The 19890-nt window shown below is 41.4% G+C and overlaps 1 protein-coding gene across 1 annotated transcript in view; it reads left to right on the top strand.

Annotated features, from left to right (window-relative positions):
• The window catches only part of CPVL (carboxypeptidase vitellogenic like), a 111833-nt gene that overhangs the window by 74576 nt on the left and 17367 nt on the right, over positions 1-19890 (top strand). The window contains 1 exon segment of the mRNA XM_067042437.1: positions 10891-11073. Within this exon segment, the coding sequence (XP_066898538.1) occupies positions 10891-11073 (183 nt within the window).

A 19890-nucleotide genomic window follows, 5' to 3' on the forward strand; every position in this document is an offset into this window, starting at 1 on the left:
AGGTTTTGTTCACCCTCAAAATCCTTGGTGAATCCTTTCCATTTTATGGCGACAACTATTGTTTTTTTGAACTTTAGTGATGTCGGTAATGTTGGGGAACAGGATGCTGGCAGGGGAACTTGATGACAAGGGGTTTTCCTGTAGCTCCTACCTATTTCTGCTGTAATGATTGAGACTGTAGGAGCATCTCCCACTCCTCCATAGGAAATGCTTTCTGATTTGCTTAATCCAGCTTCATGAACTGCAGATCACTCCTCTAAGAGTGGCTGTCCTTGGAAGTTAACTGCTGCCATTTGGCAGCTGTTGACAAAGGGACCAGTTTTCTTTGCAGGATATACCAAATCCAAGGTATATGGCTGCTGTCCAATAGAAATGCAAGTCACATATAGCATTTTAAATTTTCTAGAAGGCACATTAAAAATATCAAAAGAAACGGATGAAATTAATTTAATAACATGTTTTCTTTAACCCAGTATATCCAGTATGTTATCATACCAGCATTTAATCAATATTAAAAAATTCTTGAGGGATTATACATTCTTTTCTTTATATTAAGTCTTCACAATTCAGTGTGTATCTTAGAGCACATCTCGGTTTGGACTAGCTACATTTCAAGTGCTCACTGGCCCCGTGTGGCCAGTGGCTACTGTATCGATGAGTGTGAGTCAATGCCTCTAGACTTAAATATTATAAATTATAGCAATTCTTGTTTGCTTTTTGGGGATGTTTCTTGTTGGTTTGGTTTATGTGCAAATGTGTACTGGTTAATTAAGTACATCTAATAAAGTGGAAAGATAAAGAAATTGGTTCCTCAGCCCACTTTTAATAGAGTGATAACATTGGCAAGCGTGGAGCAGCGTTTGGAGAGGACCCTTGGCATGACGTTGAAGGTGACATTCTGACAACCAGGGAGGACACTCCTCTCTGGAGAGACTTGTCTGGGGGAGAGGCAGGCCTGCTCCTGGAGCACTTTGAGTTCATTAAATGCAGTTACTGAGGATGGACAGTAGGTGAGAGGTGATGGTTAGAGGTGAGGAGATCAGAAAAGGGCTATGAGAACAGACCCTGAAACAAGAAGCAGAGCAAAGGACCCCCTAGAGTGGGCCCACAGGACTCTTCTATTCAAATGGGAGGAAACTATTATTCTGGGTCATTATTAAAAGTCATGTTAATTATGCTGTTCTAGGTAGTTAAAATTTTTTCAAAGATCCCTGGGTTGGAGTGATGGCTCACTGAATTATTTTCAAGTTGGCTTTGCTTCCTGTTCCATTCTAAAAGCAACTAAATTATTTCAAGTTAAGTTGCAAGAAAGCAGGAATACTTTTCTTTGTGTAATCACTGGACACTCACTATTGTTTGTGTAATCACTGGACACTCACTCAAACTCCCTGCCCCCCTCTCATTTTTCTTTACTCATCTTGGCAAAACCAGCTGGTAGGGGAATGGCACGAACATGGGGATGTTTATTCTAAGTCCATTTTCTCTCTTTCTTTGTCTTCCTTAAACTTGGAAGCAAAATATGTCTCATTTGAAGAACGACTTGGTTGCAGAAGTGACTACTGTTTCATTCAATGCTGGCATTATTTTCCTGCCACCGTCTCCTCCAGGCAGGCCCTGGGGACTCAGCCTTCCTGAGTGTTATAGCCCTATATCCCCGCAAAGTCACCAGGAAAAAGTAGGGCCAAAAGTGCAAGCGACGGGCAACTGGGGCCCAGGCGTTGTCCCTGGAAGAATAACAACTCTGCCTCCAGTGGGGAAAATTGCTAAACGTTATACTATATAGCTGAAATTGTTTTTCTTTTGCAGCTGAGCTTTTGAGAAACCCTTGGGAATTGCCCTGGGTTGAGTTGGATATTAATGAAATTAATTCTCTTCTGTTTGAGAGAAAGTTACTGGTGGGTCATGCTAACTGCTCCAGGCAGAAAGAACTCCTGGCTATGTTGGAGTTTGTAATAGAAGAATGATAGGTAAGGCAGCCAGAAGAGGAAGTGTGGAGGGCTGCTTTGTAGGAGTTTCATTGATTTAGCATCTGTAGGGAAGGCTTCTTTTTTAAAAAAAAATTTTTTTTTTTTTTTTTGATTAGCGAACAGGAGAACATTCAAAACTAAGACAGACAGCAGCCAACTGGGAATGCTGTGCAGCCTGGAATAGCTTAGGCTGTTTCCCCAAACAGGAAACCACAAAATGTTAGAGATTAAGGTCAGTGGATCATTGGGAAAAGAGCATAACTTTGTCTGCAAAGTATTATGATGGATTGTAAATGGGCCAAAATATAAGCATAAATCTTTCGTCTAAAAACGCAACAACAAAAATCCAGCCTTCTCACAAAAGCTCAGTTTGCTTTCCTGTTGTGCTGAGAGACCAAAGCCTCCTTCTGCGGCATCTCTGTAATTTTCCTGATAAGTAGGGGAGGTATCGGAGATTTAAAGAGAAAGGCTTTGTGTTCTCTGTCAGCAACACGCGTGTTTCGGTTTGGATTTTTAAAAAGGTAAAGTTTAGACCAGAAAGTGGGCCTCATGGGATTTATTTTCAGTCTTATGCTTTAATACAGGCAACAATGAAAATATAACAAACTGCACATTTATATACATTTTTGCCCCAAACCCCTTCTTTCAAGTGTTTGCAGGCACCATCAAAAACACAGTTTTTTCTTTTTTCCTTTGAGTATCATCCCTTGTCCCCAAAAATTACTTGAAGTCAAAATCTGAGTTTAGAGGGTGTGGGATCTTCTTAGTTGAGTTGACAGGTAAACAGGCATGCAGCTATCTTTAGCTGACACAATTGGATGCTTTATATCTGCCTGGAAAATATCCTTCAGAAGCTTATACTGTGTAAAATAGGGTTAATCATCATCTGATTCTATTCACTAGGTCCTTCCTAGAGGGAGGTTTTCTTGCTGAGAGGGTGAAATCCATGAAAAAACTACTGATTTATGTACATCCAGAACCTGAAAAGTTTATGGTTTGAAATGTTAAAATGATTTAGATTTTAGAAAGATTTAAGTGAAACTGACTTTTTTTAAGTCCTCTTTTTAAGGAAAACTTAGAGAACTTAAGAGTAAACTTGCTTTTCCTCTTTTGATTATTCACTATATTGAAAAGTTAAAAAAATATCTGGAGTATAAGGAGGACAGGGTCACATCTTTTCATGTCTGTTCTCTTGGTGCCCAATCCTTAGGCTCACCACAAAGATTTACTGTTGAATAAATAGAAATTTCACATGAGCAGATTAAACAAACAAACAAATACATTCCGTGTATAAGTGAACACGAACTTTTTTCTCCAGCTCAGACAAAAGGCCACTTCCTTTCCATTTCAGATGGAAGTGAAACTTAGCTGAAGAAAATGAAATGAATGAGTAGAGTTGGATTGAGACCTATTGATCTTTCTTTTCTACCCGTGACAGAGACATGGATACAGAGGGATATGTTTCTCTTCTAAGAAGAACGATAGCATAAGCATTAAATAAACGACAGCTGCCCTTGCACCTCTGTTGGGGGTGAGGGAAGGACACTCAGGAAGGGGTAGGACTGTATCTTAGGGAGATAACTATTGCACAGCCTGCACTCATTGTGGACGAGTGGAAATATAGGCCTGGTGTGGTCAGGTGGTATTTAAATGATAGCATCTAATTGCAAAAACAATAACAACACCATGTGGACCTAGATGAATATATCTGCAAGCTAAGTGCAGCCAATTGAAAACGTTTGCACACCACTATAGAAATTTATTTTTCAGATTATTCTTAATAAAGAGTAACAAAAACAATAATAAAACCTTGCTCTTCAGCTTATAGGATATATTTATAACTAGTATCCCATGTGGTCCTCCCAAGAACTCTAGGATGTAGATATTCCACTTCACAGAGGAGAAAATTAAGGCTCAGAGTGAGTAGATGACAGCTCCAAGGCACTCAGTAGCACAGGCCTTGGGAGGCTGAGCCAGGGCTGGAGATCAAGAGTCCTGTCTGCAAGTGTCATACGACTTTTATAAGCCCCTGCCATTTGTTTTATGAAATTGAGGACCTAGTGCAGTTACATTAGAGCTCTTGCCATCCTAAGAGTTATTCTAACTCTTACCTCCAAAATCACAATTGAAATCCACAGGTAACATCTCATTTGGAAATTGTGGAGCTATTTGAATAGCTATGTTGAATTATTCAAATGCGATAATCATAATAGCTAGTGTTAACTGAACACTTACTATGTGCCTGGCACACAAAGAGCTTACATGCATTATGTTATGTAATTCTCCCATTGACGCTCTCTCATACATGTTTCTCTTCTATCCATTTTACAGATGAGGAAACTGACCTCTAGACAGGCTATGTAACTTAAGATAATCCTGCTAGTAAGTGGCAGAGCTAGGTTCAAACCCAGCTAGAGAGCCTGTGCTCTTAACTTTAAACATGTATCCTTCATTCCAGAGAGTCATGCTTACATTTAAGTTTGCTCCTTGCGTGGGTAATTGCAAAGAATAAACCACCTGTTCAGTGTATTCTCTGGGGGAGGGGCAGTGGAGGGAGCGGAATACACTGAGCAGAGTGGAAGAGGGGTTAGAAGCACACACTTTGGACTCAGGCAGATCTGAGCTCGAATCTCTGTTACCAGCTGGCTCACCTCCCTGCATCTCTGTCCGTTTGTTCCTAAAATGGCATAAATAACACTTGCCTTCTGGGGGTGTTGTGAAATCATGGATGTAAAATGCTTAGCACAGTTCTTGCAACATACTAAGAACAATGAGAGAGTTCTACTATTCCAAAATGTCCTTTTAAAAGCTATACTCTTAACCATACTTTTCTAGCATTTAGGTATGGGGAAATTTCTTGGGCTGCTTCAAAATTACAAGTTCCTTTTAAAGGGTAATTTATAGACTTATGGCTCTGAGTACCAAGAAAAGACTGCTGAGACACCATGCCCAATGTGTGTAAAATTAGTCATGAAAGGCATGTTATTTCATGCATTTGAGTACATAGAGTTCAGGTTTACCCTGGCTGGATTCCCTCCTACTGTCGGCCGTTGTCTAAAAGAGTGAGACTGACAACCAAGTATTTGACACAGAAAGACCATCTGCATATTTTGAAAGTTTATTCTAGAAGAAGTTCTTTGTTGAGTCAGTCTTCCAAGTCATTATCACATTAGCAACCTACTTGAAAAGGAGGACTATTTTTACCTAACTCCCCCAATTTGTATCCAGTGCTGTGCTTAGAACCCTGTTCATATTTTCTCACTAATTCTCACTACAGTGAGATGTAGGTCTTACATCTACATGTCCAGGAAAGGAAACCACAACTCATGGAGGTTAAACCACATGTCCAAGAATTCCCAGTTACTGCATGCTGAGGCATGCGAGGCACTGGTCCAATGGTGTATGAGTTTGGATTTCATGCTTTTAGTAACAGCAGCAACTGTGGTTACTTGAAGAATGAAAAGAACTGGTCAGAAGACAGGACAGGTCACAGAATTCATGGACAAACTGAAGAACTAGAGTGAGGAAAGATAGGGACCAGGGAAAACTCTGGGGATCCAGGTAGCAAAACTAATGGGCAGACTCATCAGGGAGCCCTGTGTCATTCTGTCCACAATCCAAATTCTAGGGAGAGAGCATTTGAGTGCCCGAGCTTAGGTCACATGCTCATCCCTTGCTTAGAGGAGGAAGAACACTGATCGCCAGCCTCCACTAGGGCTGTATCCATTGAGGGAATGGGAATACAGTTACCAGGGGAAGGGGGAGTGGACCTGGGCCAAACAAAACGGCAGTCACTATACAGCATTACAGAAAGCCTTTAAAGAGCGCAATTGCCTATACTCTACAAGTGTCCATACGTCTTATGGGGTGTCAGGCACTGTGCAAGGGCTGCAGGTGGAGTGAGGGCTAAGAGAGCTCTGTTCTCAGGAGCTGATACTGTTCCACAGCTGCTTAATCAGGGCCGGTCCCTATAACAGAAGCGAGGCATCTGTTGCCAGCTGAGTAATGTCCTTGCACACATCCTGGTCCATAGAGCCAAAGTGAGGAATGAGAGATGTCTCCAGAGTTGGACAAACAGATGAGATTGTTTCTGAACCGGAGATGTGAACTATGTCTCCTTCTCCACCAACTCTCTGTTTCCTAAGGCTTGGAGTAGCACTTAAACATGGAGCTGTGGGAAGTCAGTAAATGCTTGTTGTCTGCAGGAATTTAGCTCCTTCCTTAAGGTGTTTTAGGAAGGAGTTTGGAAGTGTGGGATCTAGGATGCATTCTGACACCTCCCTGTGTCACGATTTCCTTTACAGTAAAGTGGAGGCGGGCCTTGTAATACTTCTCATCCCCACCTTGTGAAGCTGGATGTGAATAAAGCCATGTGTACATGAAAGCACTTTGAAAAGTAAAGAACATTAAAAAAATGATTTTCTCATCTCTTCCTTTTGAAAAAAAAAAGAGAGAGAGAGAGACAAATGCTCGTAATCCAAATCACCTAGTGCCATCTCTTGTAAATGCTTGAATTCTGGAATGGGTTTTTAAGATCATCTATGATTGAACTAAAGTTATGCTGTTTACCTAGTTGTCATGAAAAAAAAAAAAACTGTGAGCTGGTAATACTTGAGTTAGCACAAATTATTCCCCAATAAAGACCCATCTTTTGCCAAATTGAAGTGTCCAAACTCTTAGTGTTATTGTTCTTATTATTTTTTCGTTATGGAAGCATCCCAACATACCCCCAAAACTTAGAAAATAGCCAAGTTAAAACAAATCGCCCATATTTTGACTTCCTTAACTGCTAGTATTTTGATGTATTCTTTTCCCAAGTTTGAAGCATCCTTTTAAAATATAGTAATTATAGGGCTTCCCTGGTGGCGCAGTGGTTGAGAGTCCTCCTGCCGATGCAGGGGACACGGGTTCGTGCCCCGGTCCGGGAGGATCCCACATGCCGCAGAGTGGCTGGGCCCGTGAGCCATGGCCGCTGAGCCTGCGCGTCCGGAGTCTGTGCTCTGCAGTGGAAGAGGCCACAACAGTGAGAGGCCCGTGTACCGCAAAAACAAACAAACAAACAAAAAAAAACATATAAAATATAGTAATTATGGAGCATGAACAGTGGGATCATAGTTTTTCATTGATTTTTTTAATAAGTATTTTTCCATGTCTTCACATCACCATCAATTTCAACAAACTAACCAGTCAGACCTCTAAGTAGTAAAAGAAAAGAAAATTCTCTAAAAGGAGTGCCTCTGCTCTTTAACTGAGGCCTCACAGCTGACCAGAAAGGAAAGTGAGGACACTGGTTGTTCAGGGGTGCTGCCTGGTGTGTCCCTGGAAACCTACTCCAACCAGTGCTTTCCCTGCCCCTTGTTTTGCTAGAGTCACTCCTGACAAGGGAAGCTTAGCTAAAAGCTGCATTCATTTCTGTCTCCACCTCTCTGTCTTTACACCCTGTTGCTTAAAATACCAGCAAGCCTCAGGGGAAGGTTTGCCCCAGACTGTCCCAGTTTTAGCCTGCAAGCCCTGCATCCTGGGAAACTCCTCTGTCCAGGGCAAACCGGGACAGATCACCCCACCAGGAAGAAGTGGGCGAATGTGTGCAGATCCTTTGTAAGTGGCCAACCCGTTGTGGTTTAAGCATTGTCCTGGAACTTCTCTGTCTCTCAGGATGTGGGTGGCCAACACGTGCCCTCCAGCTTCAGGACCACCCAGCCCTGTGCTACACCCACCTGGCTTCTCAGCTCACTGTCACCGGATCCTGGGATATCTCACCCACTCACCCAGCCCTGGAGGCACCCAACTGGGATATTCCTTTGGGGGCTGAAGAGAGTAAATGTGACATTTAGATAAAAATAGAAGCTCTGGAATTCTTATATTTAAGGCAGCCTTAAATGCCAGCTCTGAAATCACTTCGCTTGATCATTAACCTGATTTCTTTTTTTGTTGCATTTGACTTATGTGCCCTTTAGTAGTTAAAATTGTTTTCCTTGCTTTGCAAAGGAAGGATTTCTATTTGTCCCCGAAAGTAGGCTTTCTACACATCACATGCACAAAATTATGCAGTCCAGCCCTTCACTGCCTCATTCTGGAGTGTTAGTATTCTTGTTTATTATGTCTTGAAAAACAAGGGAAATGGCTCAAGGATGGGCTTCGTTTCAATTCATTTCAACAAACGTGTACCCTAATGCTGTACATATCAGCCTGTTTTTGCTGTAACCTGTGGATTTTGCTATCATCCCTCAAAGATGAAAATTCAGATCAGTTTCAGAATATCCTGATGATAGTAAGGTAACAATTTCCTGATGACACTCAGAAAGATGCAAGCTTCATAGAGTAGCCACGAAGAAGAAAGATGGCTACATACACTTGTGTGTGTGCTAGTTAATCAGCATCTTTTCACTGAATTCTAGAAGAATTACTTTATAGATGATTATCTTCATTAATCAGCTATAATCAGGCCTTCCTAGAATAATGAAGTATTTAAGCCTTGTTTCCTGGTACAGATCATGTGTAATTGTTTCCATACTGTTGGCAGAACAGCTGTAGGAGTTTTGCATGGGCCATAAGTATTCAAGGTCTTTGAGGCAATTTCTTTGTATAAACAATGCAAATTTTTATTGCTATAGTTGAGTTTTTGAAAGAGGCTTTAAATCCATCAGAATTTTCTGTAAGGGGGGGGGTTCTTCATAGGAGGGTGGATGTGGTGATGATGATTGAGTAACATGAAAGACTCTGTGTTCCTATAGGTGAGGCCCAGGGCTCTTTCATCTTAGGCTGAATCCTGGCCCACTGCTGCTTGAGGATTTGGAGTGTGTAAAAGTCCTGGGCTCTTTAATTATGTATAGCCTTTTAAGAAGCCTATACCAGGAGGGCAGAGATGGAAACATGCAGTGAAACATTTTATATCCAGTTTGAGGATTCAACCAAAGGTCTTCACTTGAGTCAAACCAGAGCTTCCAAATAGATTAAAGGTAGCATGGAGTTGAAGAAAATCTCTTTGTTGGTGGTGGAGTGACAATACCTTATGAGAATCAACAAGTGTAAAAAATAGCCTAAGGAGAGTAGAAAACAAAGGGGAAAATTACCCAGATTTCCACCACCAAAATTAATCAACTCTGTTCCTTTTTTTCAAAGTTTCATTCCATATATGTAAATAAGTATGTCAATTTTAGATATCATAATTGGGATATATATTTGGCATTCAGCTTTCATACTTAACATTATGTGGTAAGCATTTTCCACATTGCTTCGTGGTTTAGTCCAACCGTTTATTTATTTATTTATTTTTACCAGAAAAAAAAAAAAATTATTTACAGGGATTAAATGAACCACAACTATTTTGTGAGAAAGCTGATGATGAACAATTTCTTTAAAAATCAGAATTCTTCTGGCATTATCATCCACTGAGCTTGCACTTACACTATAAACAGATATAAAATGGGCATAATATATGAGGCAATAATTTTCAGACTTTATCAACAGGCAGTAAAGAGCACAGATCCAAAGAGCAGGAAAATAAAGGCAGTGAGCCCCATAATGTGCACTTCTGGAATGAAAAAATGGGATGAGGAACACAAGGTTAAGATAGCCATCTCCCTGAATTCAGGAGAAAGAGGCTGGATTTAAGGAGAACGAGGTGACAACTTTGTAGTCCAGCAGTTTAAATGGCTTTGCAATATCCCATAGAATTTCTGTACCGTGGTTATTTAACCACTCACTATATGGAACTTGTAGACTGTGTTCAAATTTGTCATTATAAAGTTTCAGTGGGCTTCCCTGGTGGCGCGGTGGTTGAGAGTCCGCCTGCTGATGCAGGGGACACGGGTTCGTGCCCCGGTCCGGGAGGATCCCACATGCCGCGGAGCGGCTGGGCCCGTGGGCCATGGCCTCTGAGCATGCGCGTCCGCAACGGGAGAGGCCACAACAGTGAAAGGCCCGCGAACCGCAATAAATAAATAAATAAATAAAGTTTCAGTGACTACTGTTAAATAATTTTTTTTTTTATTTCTTTGGGCTTATTTTCATAGAGTTTATTCCACAAACTGGGATTACTGGGACAACGTCTCAACATTATAAAGTCTTTGCATTAAAAAGTGATGGTTGCTTTCCTGAAGAGTAATGCCATTCACACTGTCCCCAGTAGCTTCACAACTTCAGCAGCATTGGGTATTATCAGAATACCTTGAAAGCTGTTTGGGAAGAAAAGACCAGAGTTGCCTCAGAGTTTCTCCTACAGTACCCATCAACTTGGCTAAAAAAACATGTATCTTAGGCATTTTGAAGGACATTCCTCACTTTTGACAAGTGGCTATCATATTTAAGAAAGGAGGTCTTTGGAAGTGGCATAGCAGACATGGTTGCCTCCAACAAACAACAAATTTGAGGCACCTGCATCTATCTGTCTGCCTCAAAAAATTATAGTTGTCACTGAAATGTAGGAGGGGAAAGCAACATGGATTAGCAGCAGCCACGAGGGAATGCCCAGCTTGCCAGCTGCTGCAGGGCCTGAAAAGTGAAGATAATCAAATGCAGGCTTCATGACAATCCTAGTGTGTACCATTCCTTAGTTCCACTGAACTGTAACCACAGTCTTCTTCCTTAACATAGCTATACATACAAGTAAAACCTATATTGCTGGGTAATACAGCACAAATGCTTTTGCAACAAGAGAGATGTATGCAGATTCCTATAAAGATTCAAACTTTTGGAAGAATGCAGTGGTTGAGACAAGGCTTGAGTTTATTTCAGGTTGTTGGTATATGTCACCAACTGGAAGGAAGTGACCCTACTGAGTTCCTGGGTTGGCGTCTCTGAGCAGCGCCCCAGAGCAGCTAACATTCCCTTTTCTCTCTTGTGTGCACTATCTGTACCTAGATACATTGACTGGCTTCCCCTGCTGAGTCCTGCATTTGCCCACGGCTCAATTTTATTTCAGGTTCTAATCTACAACGGCCAACTGGACATCATTGTGGCAGCTCCCCTGACAGAGCGCTCCTTGATGGCCATGAACTGGAAAGGATCCCAGGATTATAAGAAGGCGGAAAGAAAAGTTTGGAAGGTCCTTAAATCTGATCCTGAAGTGGCTGGTTATGTACGGCAAGTGGATAGCTTCTATCAGGTATGAAAATGCTTCCCGGCACGCAGGTTGTAAGAATGGGATGATGAGATTGAAATGAAAGCCCGAATACCCATAAGACATGGTCAGCCTTAAGCAAAGTCATACAACAACCAAAAGGTGTCTTCTGTTGCCCTCCTTTCCACAGGGAAGGGTGGTCTGAGTTCATATTAAAATACAAATACTCAATGTTAAAGACAAAAGTTGACAGACAATAGTGTAGGTATTATTTAAGAGATAAGGTGACAATTACAAAGATTAAAAAAAAAAGATAATACCCAACCCCAAAAGGTGAATCATTAATGAGAGAATTAGTCTATTGGGAGAACAAAAGAGAGCGTGAACAAATTACATGAGGAAGGTTCAATGTAATCTCCTCTGGCAAACCTATGATCACATTCAGGTATTACACATGGAGCCCCAGGACAAAATCTATCTGATGCCCTAGTGTGACCTCTCCTTTAGCGGTCAAATGTTACTCTGGCCAAGCCAGAGTAACTGCTCCTCCAGTTTGCAGGTCTCAGCTCCTCGAAGATGCATAGGTCTTCCTTAATGTTTACACGATGATTACACTGTTTACCTCCGGAAAGTTTCTGGAGAAATTAAGAAAGCCCCCTTAGTTTTGCTTAGATAGTCTCAAGAGGAAAAATTTATTCTTCTAGACTTGATTTTATTCCCCAATTTTTTATGTGAGGCAACACTGGGACCTCAATTCTGTACCTCCAAGTATTTGGAAGAATAGCTTTCTAATGCTTGAGTTTTCCTTTAGGCAAATCCATGCTCCAAACAGAAATTAACCATAGGAATACTACTTTAAAAGTACTTTGCTTTGGGATTGTAAATGAGATATCACAAAGTATTTTATCAGGGGCCACTGGGTTATCACCTGAATTACTCATTTATGTTTAAAAAAAATGATAGATCCAACAGAAATTACGGGTATTCTCATGTGAAAAGGTAGCCTTCCTACCCTACCCAGGCCATTCTAACCATTAAATAACATGAAATTTAACAGAAATTTAAATATTACACAAAATGTTAACTACCTTGGACAATGGAAACAGTTGAGAGACATATTTCTGGGCTCAAGTGAAGGTAAACTTGGAAAAGTTATAATGTTACAGTTTCTAAATCAAGATAAATTATACCAAAGAATTAACTACTGGTGGAATGGCAAACTAAATGACTCAGAGCAGGAAGCAGTTCTGGCAGTATATATATGAAGTCTGAAAATGGGACGGGGAAGGACAGAAAGAAGTGTCTGTTTACATGCAGAGAGATCTCAAGAGAGGATGGAAAGTGCCTTGTCAGCCCCAGCTGCTTCTGTAAACTTGAGCGATCTTGAATCTGGTATTGAGTTGGGGACCACAATAAATAGTTAACTCTGAAGACAGATTCCAAAATATTGAAATTCCTGGACAAGTGGAGGTTCTTCAGTTGCAGAAAATAATCTGGACTTAATTTTGTTGTTTATTTGTCTCTTTTTAAGTAACACAAATTATATAGCAATTCACATATTTTTTAAAAAGAGAAAAAGAAAAAATTCAACAATTTCAGTATCTGAAATTGCATTTTAATTGATTCATATGTGCACAGGGACAGGTTTTTGCATAATTTTAACAGTGTAATATAAGGTTGATTCTACTTTGTTACTTAAAAAAACACTTACTGAGTTATAACATAATATGGAAAAGTGAACAAGTCACAATATACAAGTAAATGAAGTTTTACAAAGTGAACATACCCCTGTAACTGTTACCTAAATAAAGAAATAGAATAGAAGCAGTGCCCCTCCCCCTGGCCCCATAGTGACTACTCCCCTCCTCCCCAAGGTAACCACTGTCCTGACTTCTAATAGCCTAGATTACTTTTGCAAGTTTTTGAATTTTTATAAATGGACATATTCAGTATGTACTCTTTCCTGTGTGGTATGTTTGCTCAGCTTTGTGTTCATGAGATTTATTTATTCTCTTTTTATATGGTAATTTGGTACTTTTTCCTGATATGCTTGGAAATTTTCAGTTGAATGTCAGACATTAAACAGGTAAAATTGGGCTTCCCTGGTGGCGCAGTGGTTGAGAATCCGCCTGCCGATGCAGGGGACACGGGTTCGTGCCCCGGTCCGGGAAGATCCCACATGCCGCGGAGCGGCTGGGCCCATGAGCTATGGCCGCTGAGCCTGTGCGTCTGGAGCCTGTGCCCCGCAACGGGAGAGGCCACAACAGTGAGAGGCCTGCGTACCGCAAAAAAAAAAAAAAAAAAAAATAAACAGGTAAAATTATGGAGATAGTTTGAGTTTTTGGCTGATGATATTTACCTTCAAAGAGATTTTGCTTTGCTTCTGTCAGGCAATTAGAATAGAGGCAAGCACCTTTATCAAGTCTGGAATTGAGTGACTTTAAATCTGTACTTTTTGTCTCCCAAAGCTCCATTCAAGTTTCCAGTCTCTTAGGTACCACTTTATGCTTGGTTTTGTAGCCTCTTGGCTGCTGAATCAACTATTGCTTTGATGCAGACAGGGCCAGAGAATGCCAGACTCAGCTTGTTGCCCTCTCCTTCAGTTTGCAAGCATGGGCCCTTGTAGTGGGCAGAATAATGGGACCCCAAAGAGACCTTCCCCCTAATCTCTGGAACCTGTCAATATATTGTATCATATGGAAAGAAGGAATTAAGGCTACATATGGAAATAAGGTTGTTAATCATCTGACCTAGAGATGGGGAAATTATTCTGGATTATCCACATGGGCGAGTATAATCACAAAGATCCTTATGAGTGAATGAGGGAAGCAGGTGAGTCAGAGTCAGAGAGGGTTGCAAAGATGCTGTGTTGCTGGCTTTGAAGATAGAGGAAGGACCATGAGCTAAGGAATGCAGGCAGCCTCTAGAAACTAGGAATCACAAAGAAACAGATTCTCCCCTAGAGCCTCCAGAAGGAATGGAACCTTGCCAACATCTTAGTTAGCTTAGCCAACATCTTTAGTCCAGTGGGACCATTTCTGACTTCTGACCTCCAGAATTATAAAATAAGAAATTATTGTTGTTTTAAGGCACTTAAATTTGTGGCAGTTTGTTACAGCAACAATAGGAAACGATAATACACCCCTTATATCCTGGCTGCCTTGGGTGATCCTCAGGATTTTCAACTGGGTGGGTTCTGTATTTTGTCCAGCTTTTCTAGTTTTTCTTAGTGGGAGGATTGAGAGCAACAAGTGTCTCTGCCAGTACAGGATGTGGCACTTGCTGTTTTGTTCTTTTAACATTATATCATACATATTTTCAAAGTTACAGTATAGATTCTTAACTTATTTTTAAGTAATACTCCATTGAATTGATAAAATTAATTTTCTTAATTACCCTCTTGCTGGCCATGTAAGGTTGTTTCCTTTTGTTGCTGTTATTATTATTATTAATTATAAGCTAATTTTCCAACTAATATCATGTGTATCAGTAGTCCTACTGATCTATATAAACTATGTAAATACATCAGGCAAAAGATAGATTATGATTTTTTTTTTTTTTTTTTTTGCGATACGCGGGCCTCTCACTGCTGTGGCCTGTCCCGTTGCAGAGTACAGGCTCCAGACGCGCAGGCTCAGCGGCCATGGCTCACGGGCCCAGCCGCTCCGCGGCATGTGGGATCCTCCCGGACCGGGGCACGAACCCGTGTCCCCTGAATCGTCAGGCGGATTCTCAACTACTGCGCCACCAGGGAAGCCCTTTTCACATGTTTGAAAGACATTTGTTAGGCGTTCCTTAGGGGCAGTATCAAAAAAAGATATTTGTCAATACTCATGAGGTTCTAAACTTACCTTCCATGATTAGAATACAGTAATACTTTGCCTGTGGCTAGAAATGAAGAAATATTAGTTTAATAATGAAATGCCCACACTCTTTTAGTTCTGACTGCATCCACCCATTCACTGACTGGATGGTCTGGCTTCTATAAGATCAGCAGACTGAATATGATAATAAAGTCTACTCTATCAAGGAGATTTTACTGAAAGCAGTGAAGAAATCAAGGCAGAAAATAAGCAAATATAGACATTCACAAATCAGATAATGCTAGAAAATAAAACTGGATGATGTGAAAGAGCTGGTACAGGGACTGCTTTGGATGGTGGATCCCAGAAGCCTCACTGAAGAGGTGAGACAGTAGGACATGAAGCAGCCTCCCTGTGCAGATGTGGGCCAGTGTTTCCATGCAGAGAATGTCTAAATGTGCCAAGGGGCAGAAATAAGCTGGATGTGCCTGAGGAAAGGAAGGAGGGCCAGTGGATCTGAGGGAGGAATAAGGAAAGAGGGGAAGCAAAGATGGAGGATTGGCTGTGGCCGTATCATACGGGACCTGGTGGGTCAGGATAGAGCTTGTACTCAGAAAATTAATCACATCCCATAGACAGAGCTCTAAACTTCTTGCTCTGGTTTGAGATCCCTTCCATTACAAATTCTGAATATATTCATGCTATCCTCTTTGGTATCATTACCCTCTATACACACACACTCTTAATTGAGTTCTTTTCTCCCACAAGGAAAAATTTGCTTGTAGACACCTTTCTGTTGGGGAGATTTTTTTTTACCTCAACCACTGACTAGTTTAGGAATGATCATTGTTACTAAATAAAACTGTATACAGTACTAGGTTATATGGATATGTGTGTTTGTGTATGTGTGTTGTACACGCATATACCTATAACATATGTAGAGACTATGTAACAGAGTGGTTAGAAACCACTATAGAGTGGCCTCTAATACTATAATAGACTATTACAGTGGTCTCAGTACTATAATAGAGTATTATAGTGGTCTCAATACTGTAATAGAGTGTTACAGTGGCCTCTAATACTATAATAGAGTGTTCTAGTGGCCTCCAATACTATAATAGAGTGTTCCAGTGTCCTCAGTACTATAATAGAGTATTTGAGTCAGGAAGACCATACTTTGCCTCCTTAATCTTCTACTTAATAGATATGTGACCTTGGGCAAGTTTTTCACCTCTCTATACCATGACTTCATCTCCTATAAAATAGGGGTACTAATAATATCTACCTGTTATGGACTGAATTGTGTCTCCCTAACTTAGGATGTTGAAGACGTAACTTAGGATGTGTCTGTATTTGGAGATATGGCCTCTAAGGAGGTAATTAAGGTTAAATGAGGTCATAAGGACAGGGCCCTGATTCTATGGGATTAGGAAGAGACCGCAGAGAGATCGCTTGCCCTCTCTCTGTCTTGGCCATGTGAGGACACAGCAAGAAGGCAGCCATCTGCAAGCCAGGAAGAGAGCTCTCATCAGAAACCCAGTCAGCTAGCACCTTGATCTTGGACTTCCCAGATGCCAAAACTGTGAGAAATTTCTGTTCTTTAAGCCGCTCAGTCTATAGTATCCTCATAGGATTATTGAGGGGATTCAATAAGCTAATTAGCTTAGAGCAATCCCTGACTCATAGGAAACATTTGCTATTATTATTGTTACTGTGGATCACTTATAAGAATATACACAAAAAAAGGAAAATTATAAATGGTAAAAGTCAAGATCAGGGAAAATGTTTTATTTTCCCTTGGAGGAAAGTTGGAATGTTAGTATTCAGGCCATTAAGGGCAAACATGCATGCCAAGCTGCCAGGGAGCGATGGGCGCGTCCTTAACCCTCTGTCCACTGCACCGCTTTATGATGGGACTCCCACCAGGCACATTCAGCATGTCCTCCAGATCCTTTGATGGCTGCCTCAGCCACCTGTTATTCTATGTCCCCTGGACCTTCCTTGTGAAACGCTCCAGTGCCTGGCATCACACGTGTCCTGCTCGGCGCTGTGCACGGAACGCCCATCTTGGGAGGCGAGATTGGGGCTGCAGGGCAGCCTGGGCCATAGAGGTGGGAAAACGGGTTGACCACCACTCAGAAATTTGTGGCAAATATCACACTGAGCCCGCTGACTCTTCTGGTGAATGCAGAACACACTGAGAGATGAAATGGCACTCCTGTGGCTGCCCAAAACCAGCTAACAAAAGAAGCGAGGCCCACATATGTTTGTGATAGAAGTGTTTTACCACACAGCGGCGAGGGATCTGCATTTTATGTAGGTGATTTTACAGTGCTGGCAGCACTCCCTCCCCTAATGCCTCAGTGTAGGATTGGGGGTGGTGTGTGGAGATTGGGGGGAAGGGCAGGGATGAAGGAGGGAAAGGAGCTCTGGTGTTCACAGAGGCATTCTCTGTGGATTAAGGATACTGGTCAGACGTCAGGCATCTGATAATGAAAGAAACGGGCCTCAACCATGGACTTGGCTTTTTAGCATTTGACACACAAAACAGAAGCATGTGTATGTGTCTGCCAAAAAAGAAAACTCACTCTCTGCCAAACTCCACAGCTCTTAATTTAAAAATCGAAACCAAAGTAGACTTGTCTCTGGATGGTTCCCTAAAATGTCCACTTAAAGGAATGACAGATCTCCCAGGGGAGTGTCACGGTACGGAGAGGGGGAGCAGTTTCTCCATCAAGGGAGGCCCAGAAAAACCAACCAGCTCCATCAAGCCTTCAGAGATCAGATGAAGAAAGAGTGCTATTTGTTGACCCTTGTTGGTCTGGCCTCCACAATCCGTGCCATTCTAAGACTTGGACGCTCCCTTGTTATATCATCTGGGAAGTCATAGGCTTTTCTGAGCCTCAGTTTGTTCATCTGTAAAATACAAGGTTTGAACTGAGTTATCTCTAAGATATCTTCAAAGAAAGATCTGAAATATATTTTTCATTAATGTCCAGAGGGGCTCAGTTTGCAAGCAATATAGAATAGATAGTTGCCTTCAGAGTGTGATGTGTGTGTTTGTATGACTCAATAGTGTTGCAGTATAGATCAAAGGTCTAATCCTCTCTCTCCCCCTAGCTGGTGACAACCCATGTCCATCACTGTCAAGGGCACCCTGCTGCTCCTTTTGGGGTCTTGCTCTGCCTTTCTCCAAATGTCACAGTTTCTGTTCATGATCTGTTTTGATGTTGCCACTGCTTTTGAAATGCAGGACATTTTGTTCTTACATCACTGAATTGTCATTTCAACTCCAAAGACTTTTGTGTGTGTGTGTGTGTGGTACGCGGGCCTCTCACTGCTGTGGCCTCTCCCGTTGCGGAGCACAGGCTCCGGACGCGCAGGTTCAGCGGCCATGGCTCACAGACCCAGCTGCTCCACAGCATGTGGGATCCTCCCGGATCGGGGCACGAACCTGTGTCCCCTGCGTCTACAGGCGGATTCTCAACCACTGCGCCACCAGGGAAGCCCTCCAAAGACTTTTTGATGCCACATTTAATATAAAATTTAATCAGAATATAAAATTTTAATCAGAATAATAACACTGATGAATTTCTTTAAAAACATCTTTCTAGAAAAAAACTTCATGAAGCTAAATTTTCTGGAAAAAGCATTTCTATCTTTATTTCAATGAAAATATTCTTACGGAGATTAATTATTTTCCATGTAAACATTAAAAGGAAGACTTGAGTCCCTGGTCAATTTTCATTCCTATGTAATCATACTGGGTGTAGCTTCTTCTACCATGAGTTTTGCATTGTTTCCAACAACTCTCTTTTCCTGATTGCAATTTGAGTCATCATTAATTTTATTTTATGTTTTCATTATCAATATCAGCTTAGGTTATTCAATAATTACAGGATGGATTATCTCCATCCTCTAGGTAGCATTTTCCAGTTGAAACAAATTTTAGATCTCATTTTCCAGGTGGGGAAACTGAAGCCCAGAGCTTAAGTGACTGTTCCAAAGTCTTCTTCCCATTTCATGTCTGAGCTGAGATTAGATTCTAGGCCCCCTGGCTTCCAGCCCAGAGGTTTTCTACTTCACAAGGGCACCCACCTCTGGAGTGATGGATTGGCAGTAGTAAACTAGTATAGTTAAAATTGGAGCCTGCATACATATCTGCCATAATTAAAGCAGGCCTGAGAAATAATGTATTTTACTTCCAGTATTAGCTGTTAAGTTACATGCATGTGCCCTTCTGCAGACAGACAGAGTATCGGGATTTTTTTAAAGGTGCTAGAGCTCAGTAGGTGGTGAGGCAAGGTTCATCCAGTGTTAAGAAAGGTTATAGCTTTACCTGGAAATTTCTGATGTTAGTAAAAGAACAGATGCTGAAATTGACTAAAATGAACAGAGGAAACATGGTGGGCGGAGCCTCAGAATGAGAGCATACAGGGCAGGGTACAGGCAGAGCACACAGTCTGGTTTCTAATCTGGAGCGTAAAAGGTGAAAGCTGGGAGAGAAACTGGAAGGAGATCATGGGACCTTGATGGTAGGCAAAGGGCTGAGCGTTCCGTTGTTTAAGTAGTGGGGGGCCACTGAAGGGTTGTTTTTTTTTTTCCAATTTTTTTTTATTGTGATAAAATATGCATAACAAAATTTGCCATCTTAACCATTTTAAAGTATACTGTTGAGTAGTATTAATGCATTCATAATGTTGTACACCATCCATCTCCACAGTTCTTTTCCTCTTGTAAAGCTGAAACTCTGCAACTAAACGCCAGCTCCCCATTACCCCTTCCCTGGAGCCTGGCAACCACCATTCTACCCCGTCTCTATGAATCTGACTACTCTAAGTATCTCATATAAGTGGAAGCATACAGTGCTTGTCGCCGTGGAAGATGTTTAAGCACATTTTCAAAGCTTTGGAAAGTTTAAAATGGCAGCAATAGGATGAATTCAGTAGAAAGAGGTCAGAGAAGGAGGATGCCCAGGAAATAAGGAGTCATGTTAGGAGCTGTATTGGAAGAAGGTTCTCCATCTACTTCCTGAGACCACCTTCTTGATACTTCATTC

The sequence above is a fragment of the Kogia breviceps genome, chromosome 9 (genome assembly GCF_026419965.1).
Source record: "Kogia breviceps isolate mKogBre1 chromosome 9, mKogBre1 haplotype 1, whole genome shotgun sequence".
Taxonomy (NCBI): domain Eukaryota; kingdom Metazoa; phylum Chordata; class Mammalia; order Artiodactyla; family Physeteridae; genus Kogia; species Kogia breviceps.